Source organism: Pteropus vampyrus, unplaced genomic scaffold (genome assembly GCF_000151845.1).
Source record: "Pteropus vampyrus isolate Shadow unplaced genomic scaffold, Pvam_2.0 Scaffold148, whole genome shotgun sequence".
Taxonomy (NCBI): Eukaryota; Metazoa; Chordata; class Mammalia; order Chiroptera; family Pteropodidae; genus Pteropus; species Pteropus vampyrus.
The window spans coordinates 3,463,880-3,474,703 of record NW_011888929.1 but is presented as its reverse complement, the minus strand read 5'-3'; the positions used below and the strand labels follow the sequence as shown (position 1 = coordinate 3,474,703).

The window sequence follows — 10,824 nt, the reverse complement described above, 5'->3', positions numbered from 1 at the left end:
AGCAGGGAGCCCATAAGTTGGGAAGATGCTGTAGAGTGGAGAAGAGTAAACACAAGTTGGGACCTACTGGGCACCGCTGTGTCTACCATTGTGACTAACTATGGTGATCTGCTAAGAACAACAGCTTCTGGTCACTCCAATCTTCCTCTTTTGGCCAATTCTAACATGTAAACATGGGTGTGGCTGTAATTGATACCTAAAAATGTGAAAATGGCAATGGGCAGAGGCTGGAAAAATTTGTGGAGCAAGGTAGAAAAAGCCTAGAGTGCCTTGAACAGACTGTAAGAAGAAATATGGATATTAATGACTCTGCTAGTGAGGATGCAGAAAGAAGCGAAGAACATGGATAATAAAACATATGTCATTTTGCAGAATACATGGGTCATTATGAACAACTATAGGTAGAAACGTGGAATGTTAAAGGAGCTGCTGGTAAAGATTCAGAATGGAAATGAGGAATATGTTATTGAAAACTTGAAGAAAAGGCATCCTTGTTATAGAGTGGCAGAAGGCTTAGTGGAATTGTGTCCCACAGTTAAATGGAAAAGTGGAATTTGTGTGCTACCCGTTGTTGAATCGGTAATGACTCCTGACAACCTTATGAACAAGTGCTGTCCACAATATAATGTCCTCAACAACCCTGCTCAGCTTCTGTAGACTCAAGCCTAAGGCTTCTTTTATGGAGTAAATCCATCTCATTTGTCTTCCTCTTTTCCTGCTGTCTTCTATTTTTCCCAGCATGATTGTCTTTTTCAAAGAACCTTGACTTCTCATGATGTGCCCAAAGTAGAACAGCTTCAGTTTTGTCATTTTTGCCTCCAGCAATGTTTCAAGCTTAATGAATGAATGAAGGTAAACAAAAATATTTAACAATTTCAATGTTTTCATTGTCTGTTAAAGTTGTGTATTTCTTCTGTAGTCATGATTTTTGTCTCCTTGATGTTCAAATGCAGTTTGCTGTTACATCTTCTTTCACTTTCATTAGAAGCCGTTTCAAAACATTGCTATTTTCTGGCAATAAGATGTTGTAATCTGCATATCTTAAGTTATTGATATTTCTTCCACCAGTTTTCACTCCTCCTTCCTCTGAGTGTAGTTCAGTTTTTTATACAATATGTTCTGTGCAGATATCAAACAAATAGGGAGATAAAATGCACCCTGGTCTGACACTTCTGCCTATAGGAAACCATTCTGCTGAGGAGATATTCTAGTGTTGAAGGCGCTTCCTGATTTCTTCTTGCTGCTTATAGTAAAACACCAGAGGAAAGAGATAGATTTAGGGAAGAAAAAGGAAATATGACTTGACTTGAGAAATTCTCAGTCTAGCCAAATTTCAAGAGATACTAAACTTAAGAGATTCATTGTCAGGATAGAAAAAGCTAATGATGTGGGTTGTACAATCTTTTCCTAATATCATGGAAAGAACAAAACATCATAGTATATAATGTCATAAACATTAAGTGTGTGACTCATAGATCCCCTCAGCTATCTCATCAGAAGCCAAAAATAGTGGTGTGACCATCTTGGAGGAGCTTCTCATCTAATGGAATAAATTCCCATAGCATACCCAGGAGACCTACAAAGTTTTTGAAAAATTTTTATCACAAAAACATTGTCAATTTGGACCCAAAAAACCCCAGACAGAATATGAAATGAAAGAAGGCAGGCTAATACTCAAAATTCTACAGGCATGTAACAGGCTGATAAGACTATTTGGCAGCAAACATGTGCGACCTTTCGGGAGAAAGACGTGATAGCACACAGAGTAGAACAGAGAGCCAGAAGGTGGGGCCTTGAACAACAGAGAGTTATTCTCAGGCCTTAAAATCTAATAGAATTTACCCAGCTGGATTTTGAGATTTCTTGGGACTAGTGACTCCTTTTTTTCTTCCATTATCTACCCTTTAAATGAAAATGTCCATTACTATTATCCTGTGCCTATCCTACCATTGCATTTTGAGAGCAGGTTACTTGGGTTTTGAGTTTCACAGGTAAACAGATGGAGAAGAGTGTGTCCTACTCATACCTAATTTAGATGATGAGATTTGAGGCTTTCAATCTGAGGAGATTTAGATAAAAGTTTTGACTTTGAGTTGATATTGTAATCTAATGAGACCTTTGGGGACCTTGGGGTAGAGTGAATGTATTTTGCATGTGAAATGGATGTGCATCTTTGGGGGCCAGAAGGTGGATTATGGTAGATAGAATAACTGTCCCCAAAGATGTTCACGTGAATATTATATAAATATTATATAAAATTGCTGCTATAACAAATTACCACAAACTTAGTGGCTAAAACAATACAAACTTATTACCTTACAGTTATGAATATCAGAAATCTGAAATGGGTTTCAGTGGACTAAAATCAAGGTGTTGACAGGGCTGTGTTACTTCTGTAGAATGTGTTTCCTTGCCTTTTCCCACTTCTAGAGGCCATACCTTGGCCTGTGGCCCCCTTCTCCATCTGCAAAGCCAGTAGTTTAGCATATACAAATCTCTGACTCTGACAATGATTCTCCTGCTTTCGTCTTTCACTTATATGGACCCTTATGATGACATTGAGCCCACCCAGATAATCCAGGATGATATCTCCATGTCAAGATCCTTAACTTAGTCATATCTCCAAAATTCCTTTTGCTATGTAAATTAATCTATTCATGAGTTCCAAAGAGGAACATGTGGACATCTTGAGACCATTATTCTGCTTAGCACTTCTAGTTTGTCTAACTTCAAGTGTATGACCATAAAGTTGCTAATAATATCCTGTTATCTTTTTTTCTACTTTCTCTTGAACTCATTCCAATTAGGTTTTTATCCCAATATACCACTGGAACCATTTCTGTCGAAGCAACTGATGGCTTCCAGGTAGCCAAATTTAATGGGAGTTTCTCAGTCTTAATCTGAAACTTATTATCAGCTTTTGATCCAGTTGATCCCTCCTTTCCTCTTTGCTTGGCTCCTCAGATCTCTTTTCTATATATATACTCTCTCTCTCCAGGTGACTTCATCCAATTTCACGGCTATATATACCACACACATGGACAATTCCCAAATTATATGTTCAGCCAGGACCTCACCCTTGAATTCCAGACTTGTGTATTTAACTGTCTATTCAATATCATCACCTGGATAGCTAATAGGCATATTAAACCTAAAAACTGATTTTCGACCTAAACCTGCTTTTCCTCTTGTATTCTCCATCTCAGTAAATAATTCACACAGCTACTCAGGCCAAAAAAAACATTGGAATCATCCTTGATTCCTCTTTTTCTTCTATACTTCACATCCAATCCATCATAAAATAAATATTTCAAAATACATCCTGTATCTGACCATTTCTTATTACCACCACCATTGTTAAGCTTATCTAAGCTATAAACTCTCACTTAGTAGACAGCAAAAACTCTCTAATTAGTCCCCCTTCTTAAATACTTGCCACCACCTTCTCTCCCCCAAGTATATTCTCCAGGTACCAGAGTGATCCTTTTAAAAGATCACACCCCTCCCTCCCTTTAAACTCTACAAAGGATTCATTCACTTTACTCTAGATTGAAATTTCAAATCCTTCCTATGATCTACAAACCCTATATGATCCTCTCTAACCTCATTTCCACTTATTTTGTCTTGTTCACTGCCCACTAGCCATGTTGGCTTTTCTACTCCTTAAATATGTTAAGCCTGTTTCTGTATAAGGTCCTTTGCACTTGTTCCCTCTATGCTGTTCTCCCACCGCCATCAAGGTTAACTTTTTTACTTCACTCATATGCTCAAATGTCACCTTTTCAGAGACCTTCTCTGTCCATTCTACCTTTCTATCTAAAATAGTATTCCCATCACTCTTTGCCCCCTTACCATGCTCTGGTTTTCATTCGGTATACTTTGTAACTATCTGATGGTATATTCTTATGTTTTCAAATCTGCATTCCCCACTAAAATTTAAGTTCCATGATGGCAACCTAATAATTAGTTTTATGTTTTATTGTATCCTAACACATAAAGCAGTAACTAGCACATAACAGGGGCTTGATAAATTGAACATTAAAAAATTTTTCCTTTATTCATTATTTTATCTGCTACTATGTACCCTATTTTAATTCATAAAGGCACAAAAATGAATGCTAATCTCTACTTTCCAGGAGCTCTTGATCTAGAAGAAGAGATATAAATACACAAAAAATTACATTCAGGGTACAAAGGACATAATTTATATAGAGGAGGTAGTGCAGAGAATTATTAGAAAAAAATGGAGAAAGTTTAACCAGAGCAGAATTTAAAATAATGCATAAAAGTTTATTAGGCGGTGTAACTAGAGTGAGAGGGAAGGCATTTCAAACTAAGGGTATAGTATATATATAAGCAGAGAGGCATGAACTAACATGGTATTTGGAAAACTATAAGGAGTTTGATATATTGGATAAAGTGATGTGGTAGAAAAGAAGGAAGAGTTGATGTTAAGTAAGCAGGGAGGACTCAGAAAATGAAGAACCTTAAATACCGTGCTAAAGAGTGCAAATATTCTCCAGTAGCCAAAGGGGAAGCTCTGAAAACCTTTAAGATGAGGTTGATAAGATAGATTTTCACTCTGGCCATTTTACTCACACTTTAGAAATGTCATTCTAGCAGCCTTATTGGTGCCAAAGGTAAGAAATTCAGCTTGAAATAGTCCAGATGAGAGGTGATGAGAGCCTGAAGTAGAAAGTTGAGGGAAAATAAAAGAATGTATAAGACTATCATAATTCTATGAAAAAAATATATTTTTTATCATCATACAACTTTTGGCTTTGTTTCTGTACTTTAAAAAACAACCTTCTATATAAACTTGGTCCCCAGTAGATATTCTTATTGGGAAAAAAAATGCTGACCAGGCAATTCAAGTAATCCAGTTAGGATTGCAATTTATTTTTTGTATTTACCATTTACCCTGTGAGCTTTGCTAGTGTAGTCAGTTCTTTAGAGACTAATCACCTCTGTATAGTGATAACTTTAATTTCTGAACAGGCAGAATAGAGAATAAGACTCCTTGGTAACATCTCTGAAGTACAGAGATCCTTCAAAGTCTTAAACAAATAGCTCTACTATTTATGAGGGATATTATTAATCATAAACTTTTTACACCACTGTACAAAAATTTAATAGAATTTATTAGGAATTTCAGAAAAACAAAGCTTTACAGCTATAGCTAATACATAATTTGAATAACAAAATATCTTTTCTTTTAAAATATTATGAATTTATTTCCAGTAGCATGCTTGTTGAAAATAATGAAGTATTTCCATTTACAAAAAATGTATTTATCAATAAAATACATAATAAAGTATAATTTATACCATATATGTAAACCAGTTTGTCTCCATTATCCATATTATGATTTACCATTATTTTATGGTTATAGTGTTTTAATCATAAACAGATGCAGAAATATATATTTACAGGAGATTCTCAAAATTAACGATTCCATTTAATAGTTACTGTTATATTTCATCAGTATTTTCTCTGCAATCTGGATTCAACATCAGGAGATAGACTGGTCCTTGGCTGACTGTTCTGTAACATAATTTCAGAATATTCTTTTACTGTAGTAGTCATAGACTTTAAGGTGCATTTCCTTCTAGATTACAGATTTTAATAAGACTAAACTCATAATTCAAATTCTCAAATGCTACATATACATGAATCTCAACATAATGAGTACCACTTTATACAAGATATAGACTAAAAATAATTCATAATCTTCACTCTTTACTATTGATAAGATATGCTTTAGAGGCACTTTTTATTGTAATCTGATGAGTAAATGGTCAAAATTTAATAATTTTATTTTTTATGGGGGAGCACTTGGAGCCATATAACATTAACACCTTAGGAGTAGTTTAACAACATATATTGGGCTAAATCTGCTTGGAAAGGTAATTGTTAAAAGTTCATTAAATTTATTTTATTTTAAAAAATAAGTAAAATATTCCAAATAAAAATTTTTCTTATAAGACTCATAGTGTTTACACTGAAAAATCATGGCAGGTGCCTTGAGGATGCCCTGTAGCAATTCTAGGGAGGTGTATTGCTTCTATATCATCTGTATTAGAACACAGGCTACTTGAGGGAAGGGAAGTGTTTTCCTCTTTCTAGTCCTAGCCCTAGCAGAATGCTTGACACATGATAACACCAAGGAAATATCTGTTCAGTGAAGAGACCAATATGATAACTTCTGTGAAAAGAAAAAATTAGGCTGCTATGGTTGCCAAAAGGAGAACATACTAAATTTTGGACAGGACAAAGCTGGGGCTGAACAAGCTTTTCTAGAGGGGGTGACACTGAAGTCAATTCTTGAAGAATAAGTAGGAGAAAGGTATTTAAGAGAGTAAGTCCTATGAGGCAGTGGGAGCAGCATGGGCCTTGGAAGCATGAGAGGAGTTCTAGGGAGATCTACTTGTACTCAATAGTGTATAAGTTCTGAGCTGGGTAGCAAATGGAGGTGAGGGTGGAAAGGTCTTGAATGCAGTTCTCTGAAGTTTTAATTTTATCTTTTAGGTGGTGGTAACCACTGAGGTTAGGTTTCAAGCAGGAGAGTGATATATGTTCATGTTTGTGTTTTAAAAAGAATTACTTTGGTAGTAATTGTGTGAAAGATGCACTGGAAAAAGTAAACATAGAGGCTGTTGAAATGGTCCAGATGGGACAGGATGAATTCTTAAACTAAGACACTATCAGTAGGGATGGGGGATGGGTAATAGATTCAAGATGCATTTAGTAAGTATTATTAGGATTATTGTCTAAGGGTATGGGAGAATGAGAAGCCTGGATGACATACAAATTTGTCTAGGAAATTTGGCAGATGATGGTGTCATTAATTAAAATAAGATTTAAAAAGTAGAACAGATTTTGGGGGAAGAGGAGAAAGTGTAAATCCTGGCTCTGCCACTGAAAAGTTCTTAGACTTGAGAAAATTACTTGATGTCCCAAGCTAAGAAGATTAAAGAAGAGATATGTATGAAACCATTTGGCATAGTATTTTTCAGTAGTAGGAACCCAGTAGGTTCAGAATGCTGCTAGGTTCAGAAATTCAGTTTCCGAATTAACTACACTATACACATAAATTGTAAAGCCAGATATATATGATACATGTTATAATTTAAAAACAAAATTATTGTAAGTTCATATGGGTATGAAAACACTGGAGCTGAAATGTGAAATAAAAACATTAATAAAAAGATTACCTGCAACATCTCCAAAACAACAAATACTCTCAGATAGATATTTCTGTTATTGTATGAAGAGATGAAAATGCTTTTTTTTTTTTAAGAAAATTCCCTATTGAAGAACTAGGCTGTACCACAATTGTCCTGGTAAATACAATATAGTTTTGATCATCTCTTGGGTCATACATATAGAAAGTTTATAATTAAGGTTCTATATTGCCTTTTTAGAATTTACGCATTAAATAATTTTACTTATCTGAAATATAATGGAGATCCAGGAACAAATTTTGAAAGGTTTTAAAAGATCAAAATATATCTAAAACCCATATACTTTATTCCTAGATGAGGCACCTATTTATACTTATTTAATCTTGCTTTAAAAATAACTTGAAAAGCTGGGACATCTGTTCTGGACTCAAAATAAATTACAAGCAGCTAAATAGAACAAGATGTAGGTAGAAGCAATCCTAGGTGATAAAAAGGAAACAAACAGGCTCTAAAAATATAAACTTTGAAACTTTGCATCCACCATAAATGTTAACCTGGATCTAATAATGAGAAAACAATCAGACAAATCCAGATCATGAGATACTCAACAAGACAACTGGCTTGGACTCTACAAAAGTGTCAATGTGCGTGAAAGATTAAAAAGAATGAAGAGACGTTTCTAGGTTGAGACATAACAACCAAATGTAATGTATAATCCTGGGTTGGATCCTGGATCAGAGAAATGAAATAGCCACAGAAGACTTTTTCAAACAAAGGAACTTTAAATATGGAGTGTGTTTGAGATAATATTGTATTAATATTAAATTTCTTGGGTGTAATGATGATATTGTATTATGTATTTAGAGGGGAAGTATTATGTCTATAATCTACTTTAAATAGTTTATTAAAATATATGTTTGTGTATGTATGTCTATATGTATGTATGTATTTATGAATGTATGTATGTATCTTTTATTTTACTCTATTGTATTCTGTTGTATTGTATTGTATTGAATTGTATTGTATTGTATTCTTCCATCCATCCATTATCCATCTATCCATCCATCCATCCATCCATCCATCCATCCATCCATCCATCCATCCATTCATCCATCCATCAGATAAAGCAAGTGTGGCAAAATGTCAACACTTGGTAAATCCAAATGAAGAATACAATAACAAAAATAGCAGAAAAAAAGGGCAAACGAAAAATAAAAAAAAATCAAATTCCCATGCAGAATATGGTAGTTGAGTTTTGACGGGGGAGGAGGATGGGGTAATTTTGATGCCAGCTGTTTTAAACAGGTAGTTCATAATTCTGTGATTTTACATTATTTTCCTTGAAAATAAATGGAAATATTCTGACCTATTTTAGTGATGTTAAAATAAGAAAGAGTAACATATTTGGAGACAAAGAAACCAAATAAAGCTAGGATTACCACCTGTCACAAAAAATAAAAAAGATGGAAGAGAAAAATGATTTTAAGTCTACCAGTGGTTCCTAATCCACACCATTAACTTTTCTGTTATTTGTCAAATACTCTGGAAGTATAATGACACCGTGTCCCAATGTGCACAACAGAATAATTTGCTGATTACATAACTTTCTCTTCCTATTGAGTAGTATTTACAATCCCGCTCAGTTAGTTGTAGTTAGTACACTGTTTTCAAGTTGAGCTGAGGTGTTTAGAAGAGTGATCTCAGTCACTGCATCTTATCTTACTGAAGCGAAGAATCATAAATGTCATAAATGTCAGAAAATTGGCACAGTCAAAATTTAGACAGAAAAATTATCATGCAAAAGCTACTTAAATTGCTGAATTGGTGAGGATGAAAATGAGCAAAAAATCAAAATAGCATGTAAAAAGTAACCATGAAAAAATATATCAGGAGTCAAGGTGACCATTGCCAAAAGAGTTGTGTCTAAAAATCACAGCACCAAAACTGCCACACCTAAAGGGCCACTTCTAAGAAATATGTTCCTAGAGGTAAATAATAAACTTCATGAGGGCAGGCATAGCCTTTTTCTTATTCACTATTATTTACTACTATACCCAGAACATATTAAAATCTGAACATGGGTAAGACTATTTATGTAAAAGCAAGTAAGAAATGAAGTATACTTGCATAATCTTACTTTTTCCTGTCAAGATTTCAAAATTGAAGGTACATGATAAAAAATAATTGAGCAAACATACAATTAATTCTCTAACAAAAAGTTTTTTTTTGTTGAACACCTAAATTGAGGATTATGAGAGTACAGGTAGTGTCTTAGTTTGAAGATGCCCTTTCTTTAGACCTGAATGTTACCTGATCAACTCTGGGCAGACATGATTTCTTCCTTCTGTGATTTCCTAAGATTGTATCACACAGTCTTAGTTTACTTTGTATTAGGGTTATTTGTATATATTATCCATGTGTGTCTTTTTCTCTTTTAGACTGAGAATTTCTGAATGCAAGGACTGTTTTTCATTTATGTGATCTTTACCAGAATCCAGTGCCAAGGCAAAAAAAAAAAAAATTCAAAATAATAATGTCTAGTTTTGAACCCTTAAGACATGAAAGGGGTATGAGCAAGAATGGGGTCATCACCAAAGTTCTTAACAATTTTCCAATTAGGTTACATATCTAAAATTATTTGAAGAATAGTGCACTGATACATGTTGCTGTTTCCATTACTGACAAAATACTCTGGATGTAAAAATTTTAATATTACAATTTTTAAAAACAAGAGTATATTTGCTTAACAAAAACATCTTATAATTGAAAGTTGTGGAGAAAAACTCTCTAAAAGCCAACCTCAAGAAAAATTAATATCAGTACAGGATTCTTACACACAAAATCATGAAGTTTCCTAAAATAAAAACAAAAGCTTAAAATACTTACCAGAAGTGCTTTATTTGTAAGGTATTTTTGATCGATGGATTTTTGCAAATGGTTTCTTGCATATCTGAAATGATTATACCATGATATAAAAACAATTGTTATGCATACTGAAAGAGAAGAATGACTAAAGAATCAAATATTAAATTCTAATGTGTCAAAATATTCAAAATTGAGTGAGAGGTCTTTATTGTCCCCAGAAGCAGTCTTTATACTTATATTAGCTTAGGAAATGGAAGTAATTTGATTAAAAGCAATTACATAAAACTTATGTTGATAATAGTACTTGGACTATTATATAACGATCTTTATTTAAGTGTTAGATTTTCATTCCTTTTTTATTTTTCTTCTTCTTTTTTTTTAAACCAATAAATGACTTTCATTCTTGGAGTATCTTAAGAAAGAGGAGATATTTATTTGCCATTAAGGCACAAAAAATTTGAGTAATTTGGTCAACTCTTGCATTTTCGATGTTTAGGCTTTTGTCTATGTAATAGAAAGGGTTTGGGCAAAAGAAAAAACATTCAGGGAGAATCTTTTACTTGAAGCATTTAAATATGTAGAAATATCTAAAAGAAAAAAACTTTCTAAAAAACTGACGAGGTTTTTATTCTATCCGCCTAATTTTGTGTCTTAAACTTATAGCTTTAGTTTTACATTGCTTTTGTGGTTGTAGCACCCTGCTTTTTATTACTACCTTATTTTTAAATTTTAATTTTAGAATTAACACAGAGTATATAAAACATATGCATATTTT

At 33.6% G+C, this 10,824-nt stretch overlaps 1 protein-coding gene across 6 annotated transcripts in view; it reads right to left on the bottom strand.

The window, feature by feature from the left end:
* Window positions 1–848: 848 nt before the first annotated feature.
* The window catches only part of CEP126 (centrosomal protein 126), a 93,516-nt gene continuing 83,540 nt past the window's right edge, over window positions 849–10,824 (bottom strand). For 2 of the 6 annotated variants that reach the window (XM_011369441.2, XM_023536126.1), the window contains one exon: window positions 4,032–4,686. In XM_011369441.2, the coding sequence (XP_011367743.2) occupies window positions 4,650–4,686 (37 nt within the window). In that variant the 3' untranslated portion in view covers window positions 4,032–4,649. Of the gene's footprint in view, window positions 1,241–4,031; window positions 4,687–5,124; window positions 5,545–10,824 lie in introns of those variants that run through there. The other 4 variants (XR_002782541.1, XR_002782542.1, XM_023536122.1 and 1 more) reach the window with 4 other exon arrangements.